General features: G+C 40.2%; 1 protein-coding gene across 1 annotated transcript in view; it reads right to left on the bottom strand.

Annotated features, from left to right (window-relative positions):
• PLEKHM3 (pleckstrin homology domain containing M3) overlaps nt 1–18,673 on the bottom strand; it is a gene marked incomplete at both ends in the record, with an annotated part of 178,419 nt that overhangs the window by 97,656 nt on the left and 62,090 nt on the right. The window contains one exon of the mRNA XM_080719921.1: nt 8,184–8,377. Within this exon, the coding sequence (XP_080576047.1) occupies nt 8,184–8,377 (194 nt within the window). The remainder of the gene's footprint in view (nt 1–8,183; nt 8,378–18,673) is intronic.

Raw genomic sequence — 18,673 nt, 5'->3', positions numbered from 1 at the left:
TCGGCCTCACCTCCCGTGAACTCACTAGAAAGACCACAAAGAGGGGTAACAAGGGAAGAGCACTGGCAAGTCAAGTGACACTTACGGGGCCTGACCTAACAGCTGAGCTAGTTGCTAAATTTTGATTGAAGGAAGAAGGAACAGGAAGAGTCTGGCAGAACACATATGTACACACACTGACACATACACTTTTTTTCTGGTATTTATCAGGATAGTATTACTGAAAAGGGCAATGTTTAGAATAGAAAATTTTCATCACTTAATAAAGCTAATATTTCAGTAGGAACTCATGCTGGATATAATTGTAATTTAAAAAAAAAAAAAGGTGAGACAGGAAAGGTGAGTCTAGAAAGTAGAAGAACTATGTTTCGTATTCTCTTGAGAAGCCTAAGTCAAGTATTCAGGTTGCTTCATGATGGCCTCAGTCAAAGATAAAATTTGACAAACATGTAGGACACAGTTGTTCTAGGCAACTAGGAAAATAAGCTTCATAGTGCCAATGTCGACAGCTAGTATTGAAGAGACCCTAGCATTAAATTTATGTCATGATGGCAACTTTGAATTTACCAGCCACCCTGAGCCCCCAAATCACACTGTGTGTGTGTGTATGTCTGTGTGTATGTGTCTGTATGTGTGGTATTGTGTATTGAGCCCAGGGACATTCTGCCTCTGAGTTACATCCCCAGCTCTATTTTATTTTTATTTTTATTTTAAAACAAAGTCTTACTAAGTTGTGGAGGGCCTCGCTACCACCCCTGGCTGCAAACCACACTTTTGGTGGGAGAGAATAGGAAATGCTCAAGCATCTGTATAAATTTCCCTGGACTAGATGCTTCCAGGACTTAGAAGAAAAAATTACGACTTCAGTTGGGATCTCTAAAAAGTTAGTCCAAACAGCTGGTATCGGTTTAAGTTAAAATGAGAGTGAGGAGAAAAAAAAAAAAAAAAGAAAAGAAATGACTTCCAAATCTATTTAGTTGTAAAAGCCATTTGAATTTTTGAGGTTGTTTTTAAATTGCTTTTAAGTATTACTAAGTTCCTAAATGAAAAGATGGTGAGAAACAGATAATAACATTGTTTTTTGGCCAAGGATGTATATACAGCAATCTTACAGATATTGCTGGACTTTTTTTTTTAAGTTTAGAGGAGGGGAAAATGGAAAGGTCTGGCAAACATGACCTCCAGAAAATGCACTTGCTGGCACTGAGCCAGCTGTCATGCCCCAGTTCTTCATGGCTGATCAGGCCTGCCAGTGGGTATGGGGTGTGTGTCGGCAGTCTCGCCTTCCCGCTCCCCACATGCTGCCACCACCTCCCTGCCTCTCTGCACATGCTCCTAAATGATCTCAGTCAGGGCTTCGGGAGGATAGGAAGGGTTCCTCTTGAGTGCGGAGGCTCTAGCAGCAGCAGCAATCAAGTGTCAGAACCCCTGGTTCCTACTGGGCTCTGCTGCTCACCAGCGTTATCACCTTGGCAAGTCACATGGCCTCTCAGGGCTACAGTTCTTCCCCTCCTTAACAAATGCCCTCTGTTCTATCTGCCTAGAAGGACTGCTAGAAAGAATAAGTGGTAAAATCATAATTATTTTACATATAATAAGCATATCTACAAATAGGACAGAACATGGTTATAAGTATTAATTATAATTATTAATCATGTAATAAAAGCTAGTGGGAGCTTTTGCACAGGTAGGTTTATGGTCTCCTTTTTTGGCTATAAGGAAGAATGGGACAGTCTTGCCCTTTAACAGCTTTTTAGCCTAGTCAGCCAGAAAGAATATACAGAGGCAAGCTAGCTCAGGCACTGAGGAGTCAAATGAGTGGTCCAGAGGATCAGTGTGGGGAGAGAGCAGAGAAAGATTAGCCACTGGGGAAGGTGGGAGGAGCAACACTGATGCTGGCCTAAAGGAAAAGTGGCTGAGAGTCAAGTAGAAAGAGGAGGTAGGCACTATGACAGGAAATGATTATGTTATGTGGACCTGGTGAAAGGCGAAGTTATATGAGGAGGTCAAGACCAGACGACAGGGAAAAGATACCCAACCAAAGGCATCATTAGAGAATTCGCGTAGCTGAACTCCCCACTGTCCAAGGAGACCATGTTATGGAAGTATGTATGTTAGATGGACTGGAAGGGCCATGAAAGGTAGGATGCTCAGTTAGGAAACAGAAATATGATAATGACAGGCTAGGGGGATGCTAGTGGGAGTGGAAAGGAAGGATGGGTCTGGCTTTGGGGAAACAATGCAAAGCTTTTGGACAATGGCAAGGTTCAAACTGGAAAACTAAGGGACTGATACCATGATTAACTGAAATAGATCTGACTGTAGTAAATATATTTTTCAGAGACAATGATTTCAATTTGACACTTCAGTGGAAATGTCCAGCAGGCAGCTAGAGATAACAATATAGCTCTTGCTAGTCATTGGGAATTTATTTTTGTGGTGCTGGGTATGGAATCCAGGGGCATTCTACCTCTGAGCTACACCCTCAACCCTATTTTATTTTTATTTTTGAAACAGGGTCTTGTTATGTTGGTGAGAGTCTATTTGCTGAGGCTGCCTTCAAACCTGCAGTTCTCATGTCTCAGCCTCCCAAGTACTGGGATTACAGGTACCACAGTCATTGTCAATGTATACGGGTTCATGACTCTCTTCCTGCAGGCAACAGTAGAGTGTCCTAGGGAGGGGGTTCTCCCATCTTGCATGATGTTGCCACACTGGCTCCTGTTGGGGCTGGATGCACATGCAGAGAGGCAGCTGAGGCGCTGGCCATCTACTGTTGGGGAGCGAAGGAAGATGGAATTAGCAAGCATGCAGAGAAGGAAGAAAGGAAGAGAGCCAGGCAGGCTGGAGTGCAAAGAAGGGCAGGAAGAAGAAGTGTCTAGGAGGAAGTATGCCAACGATAGCCAGGAGGTGAAAGGAAGAGGGTCTGAGGGAGTTAGAGTGTGTCTGAACGTCCCTGTCTCCCCACCGGGGGACCAGAGTCCCCATCTGATGACTCCTCCTAACAGCATGCTCTACACAGAGCCCAACCCACAGCCCGAGGCCCATACTCCCCCTGCCACCTACTCAGCCCTTGGCTCCTCTGAATTCTGATCTGCTTAGAGTAGGAATCATGGCGGTTAACATTTACTGTGTGTGCACTCTGTTCCAGGCATTACCTCTCTTAATCTCCAGACTCTCCCTATGAGGGGTATGTTATCCTTTCTGTTCACAGGTGAGACAACTGGCCTATAGGCTATTTGAGATAGAGGTGAACTCCAAGCTCAGGAAAGTCTAACCTCAGTGCCTGCAATAAGCCACCTCTCTTTGTGCCCCCATTTTATTCATTTTCTCAGTTTGCTCCTCTTGGACTTGGCAACCTAGCTGGGATCCTTGGCTTCATGGTGGCCAAGAGCAGTTTCAGGATGCTGCTCCAGGCAGCAGTCCCTCATGTGCCTGTGGAACACATTGTAACAGCCTGGCCCCAGCTCTAGGACACCCCAACCCATCTTCTAAGGAGCTCAAAGGACCAGTTCTGTAAGCATCTTCATGTTGGTCTTTGGAGAGAACCAAATCAAAGACTCTCACTCTACTTTAGGAGAGACCTCCCGAATGAAATCAGAGCTATGGTTTTAGTAACTTGAAACATCAGCATACTCTGTTTTTACTATTTAATTACACGTATCCAGAACAGAATCCAAAATGCTTATGGGCTCAGGGACCACCACAAAGGTATGAAAAACAAGACAGCGATGCATATACTGAATGGCGCTGGGTGTGGGGGAGACAACAGGAGCAGTAGAGGCTATGAAAAGCAGGGTCTTATTCTTTTATTTTTGGTGGTACTGGGGGTGAAACCCAGGGGCTTTTCTACCTCCAGGCTATACTCCCAGACCAATTTTATACTTTATTTGGAAACAGAGTCTCACTAAGTTGTTGGGTGCCTCACTAAGTAGCGGAGGCTGGCTTCAAACCTGTGCAATCCTCCTGTCTCAGCCTCCCAAGTGCTGGGATTACAAGCATGTGCCACCACGCCCAGCAGCAGAGTCCTATTCTAAAGCTGATGGCTGCTTCACAGGAATGAGTGAAGCCCTGTGTAATCAGAACTTCCGATTTCCCAAGAAAACTCAGAAAGCTTCATTTCATGTGTCCATAAAAACTCTGGATTGTTTAGATGTTGGCAACTATTTCATCATCTCGACACTTGGTGGGACTGTCCCTGGAGGGCCAAACAAAACACATCTGCTAGCCAAAGTTGGCCTTGAGGACTCTATCGGTGACCCCGATTTACACATGTCCTGCTGCTCCTGCGTCCTGCCGAGCATGCTGCCAGCTCTTCTTGGTGTCCCTCGCGAGGACTCTCCCAGTGGCTGCTGACCTGGGTGTGTTCTGATATTGCCAAGACCTTCCACAGCGTTCCTCATGCGCCTTCATGTGTGGATACAGTAAATAATTCTTCTTTTGAGAAGTTACCTAGGCAGGCCCTGAACAGATTCAGCAGAGTCGCCATCTGGGAGTCCTCAGACGCAGAGAACCATCAGCACTGTAAACATTTTAGGCTTCTAGGAGGACACTGACTTCTTCTAAACTAATCACCCCTGCCAGTCAAGACTCCCAGTATGGGATCCAGAACAAGGCATCCATTTAACAACAATAACAAAAACAGTGAGGATGAAAAACCGGACAGTCATAATAATGAAAGGCCTAAAAGCAAACTGTGACTTCCCTAATAAGGCCACGACCAAAGCTGGCTCCCTGGTGGGCAAGAGCCAATACGATTAATCAGTCTGTTTTCAGTTTTCTCACGACAGCAATATTAACAGTTTGCTTTATTCTGTTTATACGGTGCTGACAGGTCTTCAGCGTGCTGGGCCTACTTGCTGGAGATTAATGGCCACTCTTATACTGAGGTAGGAACCAGGCAGAAAGAGAATGCCTTTTACAACTAGATAAGAACTGAATTCTCTTGATTTTTTTTTTTCTCTCTCTCTCCTGTTGTCCATCAACTCTTCCCTCTTCTCAGCTCTACCAGGCAGGGACATGTGAGACCAGTCATGTCTATGAGGCTCCCCTTGCTGTTTCAGCTCCCACCACTCCAGATGTCCTATCCTCAGGTGAAACAAAGGGAACCTTAAATATTGATCAGATAAGCTAAAGGTGTTGTTGGCTTATTTTTTTTTAATCTCATTTTGTATAAAAGTAAAAGAAATAAGTGGCGCACAGCTCTAATGCCAGTACTTGGGGGTTAAGACAGGAGGAGCAGAGGTTCAAAGCCAGCCTTCGCAACTTAAACAGACTCTCAGCAACTTAGAGATTGCATTTCAAATTAAAAAATAAAAACTCCTTAGTGTTAGCTTGCCCCTGAGGTAGAATGCCCCTGGGTTCAATCCCAAGCACCAAGGGAAATGGGTGAGAAATCTGGCTGGGCCTGTGGCTACGATTCCTAGGTATAAAATGAATGCTAATCCAGGTGGCTATTTCTTAAAATGGGTGAACAGAGTCCCCTAGGAACAAACAATTACATTTTATTCTTATAGAACCTTAGAGGAGGCACATTGATTTTTTAAAAATTTAATTATCTTAAGTTCCCATACTTAGTTGCTCTTAAAATAATTCTTGGGGTTACCATTTCTCTCTAACCTGTGAAAGAGAAAGTAGAACTATATACTGGGCTAAATTTGGGCAGATTTTGAATCCTATATTGTGTTTTAATAATTTATCTAAGACCAAGGTTGAATTAGAGAAGTGAGAACCGACGTTAAACTATAGTCCTGGGAGAGGATTGGTTTAAGAGTTAGCTCAGAAACAGAATTATTTTATTGACAGAGCTGATCTTTCTTTCATTGTTCATTCATTCAACAAGTATTTTTGAAGGTTTTGAAAATGCTTTGCTAATTGACACATACGGGAGTTAAAAGAAGAAGAATCTGAAGATGTCACCTTTCCCTAGGTTGGGCCACAGCCACTGCTCAGTGGTCTAAGGTCATGCTTATCCGTCCACCCCTTCCTCTTTCCCTGCCCCTCTCCACCTGGCCATTCAACACCTCGTGCCAGGCATTCTTTTATATGATTGTCATACACAAGTTCAGGGAAAAAAATAAGGAAAAGAGAAAAGGACTGCTGTCTTCATTCTCATCGCTTTGGAAGTGTTTTCTTTTTAGAACTTCCATTTCTTTCCTGGTGGTCTGGCCATAAGGCGCAGTACATGGTGGTAAACCACCAGACTGCTGGAAGTGAACAGATATTCTTAGTCATCCATACCAGGAGAGGACCTCCTATTTAATTTCTACATATGTTCCCTGATTTGGCATATTTTAACCAAAGCAAAATATTATAGCAGAAAAATATATCTAACATGATTTCTCTGTGTGGATTTCCATATCATCGACAAATACAAGCACAAGAAAAACAAGCTCTGAGCAAAGTCAAAAGGTACTGAAAATAATGGAGTAAGCATACTTTGAACATTAAAAATCCTATATCTAGTTTAGTTGTAATTTAGCTTGAGACATTTGGTTCCACTGCCTTTCAGAGGAAGTTCTGATCTTTTAAAATTAAGATCTGCCTAGATCTTATAAAAATAAATCTCAATCACTTTCTGGTACTTTCTAAAAAACAACTAGGTAATAGAATGACTACCACTGAGAAGTATTCTGCTTGACAGAAGCTGCCTTTTCATTATTATTTTATGAGCTCGTCTAGATATTATATATCTTTCACTATCTACATTTAGTTCTTTTTAAAATGTCTTCTTCGGATGCCTAGGGTTATGCCAGTTTCTTTGGGTCTAATTGGATCTCACATTGCAAACTCTACCATTTTAATTCTTTCCAAAGGTGCTTACGTAGGTAGGCTTACTTCCAGAAATGCTTAACATGACTAATGTATGCTGCTGGTCATTTCTATTAAAACTAAAAAATCAAAAGGTATTTTTAGGGACTTACGAATGCCATCAACAATTATTTCAAGTGTAAGCTAGTTTGTATATGCCAGGAGTAAGAATTTAAATGCCCATAAAACCTAACTGTAAAAGAAAGAATTTTATGAGAGCAAGCACATTGTAACTTCCATTTTATTTTAAGGACATGAGCCTGGTTTGGACTTGTGTGTTCTATAAACTATGAGCTACCTCAATCGTAGAAAAGGGGCCCGCATCAATGGTAAGAAGAAAAGGGAGAACCCTGGGCTTATGCACTTAGATCCCATCTCCACTACCAATATCATTTATCATACTCAGGGGCCATTTGTTTCTGTATGAAAAATAAGATTTGAACAACCACTCATACATTTCCCATTGAAAATAAACTTTTGAGGAACTGGAGATTGAACCCAGGGGACTTCTACATCCGAAATACACCCCAGCCCTCCTTCTTTCCTTCCTTTCCTTCTTATTTATTTATTTATTTATTTATTTATTTATTTATTTTGGTACTGGGGGTGGAACCCAGGGTTTTTCTACCTCTGGGCTCTCTGGGCTACACTCCCAGACCTCTGGGGATGGAACCCGGGGCCTTTCTACCTCTGGGCTATACTCCCAGACCTCTTTTATATTGTTTTGTTTGGAAACAGGGTCGCACTAAGTTACTGACAGCCTAAGTAGCTGAGGCTGGCTTCAAACCTGAGTGATCCTCCTGTTTCAGCCTCTTAAATACTGGGATTACAAGCATGTGCCACCACGCCTGGCTTATTCTTTATTTTGAAGCAGGTTCTCCATAAGTTGCAGAGGGCCTCACTAAGTTGCTGAGGCTGGCCGAGTACTGGGATTACAAGCATGGCCACTATGCCTGACTGAAAATTCTTTTCATTTAAAAAATATTTCAAACATGCTTCTGTTTACCTAAAAAAAATGGAATTAAAACCCCCCAAAAGTACAAAACACTGAAAGTGATCAGTGAAGACATTTCAATGATGGTTATCTCAAATGAAAATATTGGTAAGAGAGGGCTTGCTGTCCTGGGCACCTGATCTCGGGGTGAAAGCCTTCAGTTATGCTGAAGTTATTTTCATTTTTCTTGGTTCATGCACTAAGACTTCGAAGGAGAAAGTTAAGGACAAGCCTGGAGGGAGGCGATGGTGAGAGGTTGAGGGATACCCATAAATGAGGAAGATCCGAATTGGAAAGGCCCTTGGAGGTCATCTAACCACCCTCCCTGGGCGGGAAGGAAAAGCCAGCTGGGGTGGCTGATGCCAACGACGGCCCTTACCTGCGGCGCAGGTCCTCGGCCACCGCTGCCCGGCAGCTGAACAGGTAGGCTCGCAGTGACTTCAGCCGCTGGCGCAGCCGCACCACGGCCGCCAGCGGCTCGGCGTGGAGGTACAGCATGGGGTTCTCCTGCTGGATGTCGATCAGGGGTTCCTCGTACACGTACTCCAGAAACTCTTTGGCCTGCTTAGACACCTGCAGAACAAGCGTCCGCAATCAGTTCTGGAGAATCATCCGGAGTGTGAAAAAAAAAGTCTACACAGTTTTCTGAACGTCTCTAAGTGAAAAGGCCCATACTTGAAATAACTGTTGTCTTCTCTTACTCTCTTCCAGAAACTCAACTGGTAAAACTGGGAAGAAAATCATTAATTCTATATCTTGACTGTGGGAGTGATTATACAAACTTTTACCTGTGATTAAATGACAGAACTGTTCTGACCCATCACACCAATGCCAATTTCCTGATGTGTTTGTTTTTTATGTCTTATAGTAGTTACCTAATATGTAACCAAAGGAGGAAACCAGGTGAAAGGTACGCAGGACCTTGCTGTACTGGTTATGTAATTTCCTGTGAATTTATAATTATTTCAGAATAAAAAGTAAGAAGAAAAAAAGGAATTCATTAGAACTGATTCTCAAAACTATATAAATATATATGCATATGTGTATGTATTGCCATAATTTTAAGTAGCAACTTAAAGAAATAAACCACATATATTACAAAATTAGAATAAAAGTATATCTCTTAAAAAGAATATTATATTCAGAATAATGTGTCTGAAAAGAAAACAGGCGCAAACACAAACACTCAGTGCCCAGAAAGGAGCTGCTCTAATCAGCTGAATCTGGGCTGACTCTGGTCAATATATCTATCCAACTCTATATTCACTTCTAGTAGTAAACAAGGCTATGAAAGCTGATTTTTTTTTGGGGGGGAGTGGTACTAGGGGTGGAAAGCAGGGTATTTCTACCTCTGGGCTATACTCCCAGACCTATTTTATATTTTATTTGGAAACAGGGTCTCACTAAGTTGCTGAGAGCTTCACTAAGTAGCTGAGGCTGGTTTTGAACCTGTGCGATCCTCCTGTTTCAGCCTCCCAAGCGTGAAAGCTGATTTTAAAGTGTCGTTGTTCTCAGGAAAAACAAATAGTGCATTGGAAGCACCATGCATCATAGATTCAGGGGAGTGAATAATACATAACATGTGGTAATTTTATTGAATCTATTTGCCAGTTCATTGATATACAGAGTTATAAATTTGCAAGTGATATACAGGGAGTTGGCTCAGTTTCCATTTATGGAAGGTAAAATCTTTTCCAAAAAGTTTCTACTAATACCTCTTTAGGAGCAAGACTGGGACTTAACACTAAAACAACAAACAACAACTATGCTCATTACAAAGAAAGTTGAAAATCCTCTATGTTTCACACTCTAGACAGATGCTTACTCATGAAGATAAATAGGAAATAGCCTTCACCCTCAAGGGGCTCACTGTTTAGTATAAAAGACAAATATTTAAAACAAAAAACATGTGTAGCTTGTCATCTGCTCCCAAGGTACAGATGAATCCCACAGAGAGCTGAAAGGAGGAAGAAGTTAGCTATCCTGGAGAGAGCACTGGGAGCCCGGGCGAGCCTGGCAAAGAGGTGAGGCTGGGCCTGGGTCTAGAAAGATGAACAGAAATCACTTGGTGAGCAGAGTGGGACAGAGAAGAGTACAGCAGGCAGAAACAACCGCGAACCCTCCATTATGTCCATGTGATCATTAAATACACGGTGATTATGCATTAATTACAAAGACATTTCTATACACATGCATAAAATTCAGTCTCATCATTTTTATTGTGAGGTTCACACCAAAGTTTATGTTTGTAATAGGAGGCAAAAATGCATCATTTTAAAAATAAGTCTTAGGCAGGTGCGGTGGCGGACACCTGTAATCCCAGTACTTGGGAGGCTGAGACAGAAAGATTGCAGGTTTGAGGACAGCCTCAGCAAGAAGTAAGACTCTCCAACCTAGCGAGACCCTGTTTCAAAATAAAGAATAAAACAGGCTGTGAGTGCAGCTTGGAGGTAGAATGCCCCTGAGTTCAGTTCTTCGTACCAAAAAACAAAAGTTTTTATTTTCCCGAAAATAAATTATTTCGAGATACCTACCCACTGTATTGTCAGATCCTTTGGCATCCCACAGAGCTACTGAGTTAAAGGAGCTTACAATCTCCAAAGCCAGGTCTCAAAGAGCACATAGACTTAGCCAAAACCTTCCACTGTTTACCAAGATTGGAAATAAGAAGGTGGTGGACCAAAATACTCCTTGCTTTTATTTGGTGGCATACAGAAGCAGGTACACGCCAAGCCGTAGGCGATGGGCCTTCAGTGAAGGACAAAATGGGCAGAGCCCTGTCCTCAGGTAGTTTGCAATTCAGTGCAGAAAGAGAGAATTGGATTACACATTTTATTTATCCTGTTTAAATATCTGCTGTATTTAAATATCTACAATGAGGGAAAAAACTGATGGTGTTCTGGGAAATGGTACAATCCACTTGAAACTGTTGCTAAAAAATGATGTATTGTACAATTCAATTAGTCTTTCTGGCTCTCTGGAGCAGTGTTTATACTGAGTCAGGGCCCTGCTGAATTAGGTTAACAATGCTACCTTTTAGTAGGTGAACAGAAGGACAAAGGGCACTGGCCAGTCTCCCAGGCCTTAAAAGGCTTCTCTCTTCAGGTGGTACTTAAGCCCAAAAGCAAAAAGAAAAAAAAAAAAAAAATCTTTTGCTGAGACAGTAAAAGCAGCCAGACAAATGGAACAGCAGCTACTGACAGCAGTATTCATAAACTGAAATGACAAAAAACAAAAACCAAGCTAGTTCCAACAGTGTGGCAGGCGCTGCGTACACAAGCGAGTAAGTGGCACGAAGCTGTGATGCTGCGGCTTGGGCCTGAGAACAGACCCCTCCATGCCTAGCATCTTTGGCAAGAAGGCAGACTGCACGCTCTAGATTTGAGAACCTAAAAATAAATAATAAAATAAAGAATAATAAAATAAATAAATAATAAATAAATAAATAATAAAATAAATAATAAAAATAATAAAATAAAGAATAAAACAGGCTGTGAGTGCAGCTTGGAGGTAGAATGCCCCTGAGTTCAGTTCTTCGTACCAAAAAACAAAAGTTTTTATTTTCCCGAAAATAAATTATTTCGAGATACCTACCCACTGTATTGTCAGATCCTTTGGCATCCCACAGAGCTACTGAGTTAAAGGAGCTTACAATCTCCAAAGCCAGGTCTCAAAGAGCACATAGACTTAGCCAAAACCTTCCACTGTTTAGGGAATTTCTTTCTTTCTTTCTTTCTTTCTTTCCTTCTTTCTTTCTTTCTTTCTTTCTTTTTCTTTTTCTTCTTTCTTTCTTTTTTCCTTTCTTTTTTTTTTTTACTGGGATTGAACTCAGGGGCATTCTATCTCTGAAATACAGCTCCAGCCCAATTTTATTTTTATTTGAAAACAGGGTCTCAACTAGGTTGATGAGTGTCTCACTACTTGCAGAGGCTGTCCTCGAACTTAACAATCCTCCTGTCTCAGCCTTCCAAGTACTGAGAGTACAGGTATATGCCACCATGCCTGGCTGGGGATTTTTTAGAAAATTCAAAACCTGACATAAAATGCTGGTTTTGCAATCACAGCACCCTGCGCCCCACTGATTTCTTAAGTCCTAAATAACCCTCCATACTGCCATGAAGATTCCACTCTCTAATTCTATTATGATTACAGTTTTTAAAAGAATTCTTCCTTTTTTTTTTTAAACAAGTCACTTAGGGAAAGAAGCCACTGATATTCTTAGGTGATAAAGTTTATGTGACAGAAAGTTTCTTTCTCCTTAATATAAACATTACACGAGTTATACGTAAGCAATGAGTATGTTCCAACTACGAGCCAAGCGCTACTGTCCTGCTTCTTGCCAGCTGAATTCTGAAAAACACAAAGGCCTGCCTGCTGCTCTGGGTGTGAGCAACAGCTCAGTTCAGGAGTCCGGTATATGTGGATGAGCCCCTTCTTTAAAAAAAAAAAAAAGTGGGGACTTCCGGGAAGATGGCGACTGAGAAAAGCGGGGCTTAAGAGCCCCGCTAACAACCAATCTCCATTACCACAAAATCAGCGCCTTTCATAGCCAGAAAACACCATCACCAGAGAAACAAAAAAATCACCAGGCTCCAGAGAGAAAGTGGAATGAGAACAGAGCTCAGAGCCACAGAGGAGATACACCGGCCTCAAGCCCGAGGATGCGGCAGCAGCGCCATGCTGCCAGAGGCAGCGGCAAATTCACCGGATGGCTACAGCAAGCTGAGGTGAGCCGCTGCGGAACAGCCAGGAGGGATTTCTCGCCGCAGGTAAAATCTAAAGCTCCCAGTGGCTGAGTTCAGCACACGCTGCAGGGACTCAGAGTGGAACTCAAAACCAAGAAGAAATAAGCCAGCCTCACGGCCGAGGGTGTAGCAGTGGCGCCATATTGCCACCGGCGGCAGCAGCAGCAAATTCACCGAGTCCAGTACAGCTACATCTGTGAACTCAAGAACAGTGAGTCAAATTGCGGGTCACAGAGGAGAAATCCCAGTACTATACTCCCTGGGACTTGACCCAGTGGGGGAGTGGCGGTGGCAGAGATATCACACCATAGGAGAACGCCCAACCTGGCACCCCCCATAGTTTAAAGCAGCCTCTATCAACTCCCTGGGTCGGAGACTTTGTGATACAACCCAGTAAAGGAGTAGTGGGGTCTGAGATACTACAGACTCGAGATCCAGAGCACCTTAAGTGAAGTCATAGTGACCCAAGGGAAGAACCCAGAGAAGGCACAAACTTCCAAAATCATGGGAAAGAGGAATAACACTGGAGCAATGAATGCCCACAACCCCACAACATCAGAACCCGATAAAACAGAAAATCAGAGATTTCTAGAAGATCAAATCAGGAAAATAACTGTAGAAATAATAGAGGTGCTTCGAAAAGAACTCAGAGAGAGCCATAAAGAGATAAAGGATGCAATTAATGAAGTAAAGGCCTCAATTCAAAGCACAAACAACCGATTAGAACACATGGAGAACAGAATCTCGCTCTTAGAAGATGATCATTCCAAAAATGAACGCATAGTTTCTAATCTAGAAAAAAATATCCAACAGCAGGAATCTGACATTGAAGAAATATGGGCCCATGTTAAGAGAGCTAACCTAAGAATAATTGGAATAGAGGAGGGAAAAGAAAGTGAAACCAAAGGGATCAACAATCTCTTCAAGGAAGTAATAGCAGAAAATTTTCCAAACATAGAGCAAGAGGTCGATACACAGGTCCAGGAAACTTATAGAACTCCCTTTAGACAGGATCGGAGAAGAGGATCCCCACGCCACATAATTGTCAAAATGAGCAATGTGGAAGCCAAGCAGAGAATCTTAAAGGCAACAAAAACAAAGGGCCAAGGGACATTCAGAGGCAAACCAATTAGAATCACTCCAGACTTCCCAAACCAAGTCATGAGAGCCAGAAGGGCTTGGAGTAACATATTCCAAACTCTGAAAGAAAACAACTTCCAGCCAAAAATTTCCTACTCAGCAAAACTTTCTATCAAATTAGATGGAAAAATAAGAAGCTTCCATGACAAACAGAAACTGAAGGAATTTATGTCTTCAAAACCAGCGCTAGAGAAAATACTCAAAGAGATTAACTACAAAGAAGAAATAGGTAACACACACCAGAACCAGAGAAACAAGATTTTCCATTCAACAGACAACTAAGATTGGTTATCTGTGGAGATTCATTATTTATGTTAGTCTTTTACCTATCTCTAAATTGTATTGTTTGCCTTTATTGTTGCTAATTTTTAGGATTTCTAGTTGGAATATTAATATGCCTTCAGATATAGCATTTGGAAATATTTTATCCAATTCTATTAGTAACTTTTAACTCTGTTTACATTGTCTTTGGATATACAATATTTTTTTTAAGGAGTTTGTATACTCTTCTGTTGCCTGTGCCATTGAAATCATATCCAAGAAATCACTGCCAATTTCAATGTTGTGAGGTTTTATGACCCAGATTTTCTTCTAAAAGTTTATAGTCTTAAGATTTATATTTAGGTCTTTTATCTATTTTGAGTTAATACTTGTATATGGGATTAGGTAAGGGTCCAATTTTATTCTTTTCCATGTAATTATTATTTTTCAACAATATTTAGTTAAAAGATTATTATTTCCACCACCAAATGTTCGTGGAAACCTTGTCAAAAATAACTTGACAATATAGGGAAGAATTTAGCTCTAGGTTTGTATTTAACTCCAATGGTTTATATATCTGCCTTTAGAACAGTACTACACTGTTTCAATTATTGTAGCATTATATGGTTTGAAATCAGAAAATATATATAAATCAAACTCTTTGTGACATGAAGTCACATTTAAATCCCAACACAATAATACTGGGAGACTTCAACACACCTCTCACAATACTAGACCGATCTTCCAGACAAAGGGTCAGTAAAGATGTCTCAGAACTAAAGAACACCATTAACCAAATGGACCTGTTGGACACATATAGAATATTTCACCCAACTACAGCAGAGTTTACATTTTTCTCAGCTGCTCATGGAACCTTCTCAAAAATAGATCACATCCTGGGACACAAAATGAGCACTAGCAAATTTAAAAAATGTTACATACTTACCTGTGTCATTTCAGACCATAATGGAATGAAACTAGAAATCAACTATAAGAAGACTCAGAGAAACAACATAAAAATGTGAAGACTGAACACCACACTTCTGAATGAAGAATGGGTCATAGAAGATGTAAGAGGTGAAATCAAGAAATTTCTAGAAACAAATGAAAATAAAGAAACAACATATCAAAACCTCTGGGACACTCTGAAGGCAGTATTAAGAGGAAAATTTATAGCACTGAGTGCTCACATAAGAAAAACAGAAAATCTTCAAATAAATAGCCTTATGACACACCTCAAACCCCTTGAAAAGCAGGAACAATTGAACCCCAAAGCCAGTAGAAGATGGGAAATTATTAAAATTAGAGCAGAAATTAACGAAATAAAGAATAAAAAAACAATACAGAAAATCAACAAAACCAAAAGCTGGTTTCTTGAAAAAATTAACAAGATTGATAAACCACTAGCCAACCTAACTAAAAAAAAGAGAGAATCAACCCAAATTATGAAGATAAGGGATGAAAAAGGAGACATTACTACTGACAGCGTAGAAATCCAGAGGATTATCAGAAACTACTTTGAAAAACTATACTCCAACAAAATGGAAAATCTGGAGGAAATCGACAACTTCCTAGATAAATACAACCTTCCTAACCTGAGTCAAGAACATATAGAACACTTAAACCAACCAATAACAATCAAAGAGATTGAAACAGCAATAAAGAGCTTACCATCAAAGAAAAGCCCAGGACCAGATGGTTTCCCAAGTGAATTCTATAAAACCTTTATAGAAGAGCTTATCCCAATACTACTCAAACTATTTCGGGAAATAGAAAAAACCGGGACTCTCCCAAATACATCCTATGAAGCCAACATCACACTAATAACCAAACCGAATAAAGACAGTTCAAGGAAGGAAAACTACAGGCCTATATCTCTGATGAACTTGGATGCAAAACTATTAAACAAAATACTAGCAACACGCATTCAAAACCACATCAAGAAAATCATTCACCATGACCAGGTAGGGTTCATCCCAGGGATGCAAGGCTGGTTCAATATACGAAAATCAATCCATGTAATTCATCATATAAACAGAATCAAAGACAAAAACCACATGATCATCCCTATAGACGCTGAAAAAGCATTTGATAAAATTCAACATCCATTTATGATAAAAACACTGCAGAGAATTGGAATAGAAGGAACATATCTCAACATTATTAAGGCAATCTACAATAAGCCCACTGCCAACATCATATTAAATGGGGAAAAACTTCAAGAATTCCCCCTAAAAACTGAAACGAGACAAGGATGTCCACTATCACCACTTCTCTTCAATATAGTACTAGAGACTCTAGCCAGAGCAATAAGGCAAGAAAAGGAAATCAAAGGAGTACAAATAGGAAAAGAAGAACTTAAGCTTTCACTATTTGCAGATGACATGATACTATATTTAGAAAACCCAACAAACTCATCCAAAAGGCTTATAGAACTGATCAACAAATTCAGCAAAGTATCTGGATACAAAATCAATCTTAAAAAATCAGAAGCTTTCCTGTACACCAACCATAAATCTACTGAAAAAGAAATTCAGAAAACACTTCCACTCAGGATCTCCCACAAAAAAATAAAATACCTAGGAATAAACTTGACCAAGGAGGTAAAAGATCTCTACAAAGAAAATTATAAAACACTGAAAAAAGAAATCGAAGAAGATCTTAGAAGATGGAAAGACCTTCCATGTTCATGGACTGGCAGAATAAATATCATTAAAATGGCCATCCTCCCAAAAGTGATCTACAGATTTAATGCAATGCCCATTAAACTACCAAGATCATTCCTCACAGACATAGAAAAATCAGTCCTTAAATTTATCTGGAATAACAAAAAGCCCAGAATAGTCAAGGTAGTTCTCAGCAACAAAAACCATGCAGGAGGAATTACAATACCTGACTTTAAACTATACTACAAAGCCATTGTAATAAAAACAGCATGGTACTGGCAAAAGAACAGATATATAGACCAATGGAGCAGAATAGAAGACCCAGAAACAAGTCCACACACTTTCAGCCAATTGATTTTTGACAAAGGGGCCAAAAACATACACTGGAAAAAAGATAGCCTCTTCAACAAATGGTGTTGGCAAAACTGGTTAACCATATGCAGAAAATTGGATGTTAATCCCACTTTTTCACCCTGTACAAAAGTCAACTCACGATGGATCAAAGACTTGGAATTAAACCAGAGACCTTGAAGCTCCTTGAATAGGGCATAGGTCCAACACTACAACACATAGGCACAGACAAACATTTCCTCAATAAGACCCCAAAGGCACAACAAATTAAAAGGAGAATCAATACATGGGATTGCATGAAACTGAAGAGCTTCTGTTCAGCAAAGGAAACTATCAAGAACCTCAATCGAGAGCCAACAGAATGGGAGAAGATTTTTGCCACCTACACCACTGATAGAGGACTAATATCTAGAATATACAGAGAACTCAAGAAACTCAACACTAAGAAAATAAAGCATCCAATAACAAAATGGGCAAATGAACTAAATAGACATTTCACAAAAGAAGAAATGCAAATGGCCAATAAATGCATGAAAAAATGCTCAACATCACTGGCAATCAGAGAGATGCAAATCAAAACTACCCTGAGATTTCACCTAACTCCAACTAGAATGGCCATCATTCAAAACACAAACAACAACAGATGCTGGCGAGGATGTGGAGAAGTAGGAACTCTAAGACATTGTTGGTGGGATTAAAAATTAGTGCAACCACTTTGGAAAACAGTATGGAGAATCCTCAGAAGAATGGGAACAAATCTACCATTTGATCCAGCAATACCACTGTTGGGTATCTACCCAAAAGAAAAGAAACCAAACTACCAAACTAATGCATGTGTATCTATGTTCACAGCTGCACAATTCACCATAGCCAAACTATGGAACCAGCCAAGGTGTCCATCAACAGATGAATGGATTACAAAACTGTGGGATATGTACACAATGGAATTTTACTCAGCCATCAAAAAAAACTCAATTACATCATTTTCAGGGAAATGGATGGAACTGGAGGACATTATGCTAAGTGAGATTAGTCAGTCACAAAAAATAAGAAATCAGATGCTTTCCCTAATATATGAGAGTTAGGGAGAAATGGGTCATAGGAGGAACTCTTGGAAGAGGATCAGTAACTTTTAACTCTGTTTACATTGTCTTTGGATATACAATATTTTTTTATTTTTTAGGGAGTTTATTTACCCTTTTGTTACCTGTGCCATTGAAATCATATCCAAGAAATCACTGCCAATTTCAATGTTGTGAGGTTTTATGACCCAGATTTTCTTCTAAAAGTTTATAGTATTAAGATTTATATTTAGGTCTTTTATCTATTTTGAGTTAATATTTGTATATGTGTTAGGTAAGGGTCCAATTTTATTCTTTTTCATGTATTATTATTATTTTTCAACAATATTTAGTTAAAAGACTAGTATTTCCTCCACCAAAAGTTCATGGAAACCTTGTCAAAAATAACTTGACAATGTATGGAAGAAATTATCTCTAGGCTTTTTCTTAACTCAAATGGTTTTTATATCTGCCTTTAGAACAGTACTACACTGTTTCAATTATTGTAGCTTTATATGGTTTGAAATCAGAAAATATACATCTTCTAGCTTTGTTCTTCTTCGAGATTGTTTTGGGTATCTAGAATTCATATTCCATATCAGGACAGATTTTTTCTGAAAAATAAATAAATAAATGTATGATAGT

Source organism: Muscardinus avellanarius (assembly GCF_963383645.1).
Source record: "Muscardinus avellanarius genome assembly, chromosome: 2".
In the NCBI taxonomy this organism is placed as follows: domain Eukaryota; kingdom Metazoa; phylum Chordata; class Mammalia; order Rodentia; family Gliridae; genus Muscardinus; species Muscardinus avellanarius.
Note: the sequence above shows the minus strand (reverse complement) of the source record. Positions and strands in the feature narration are given on the sequence as shown.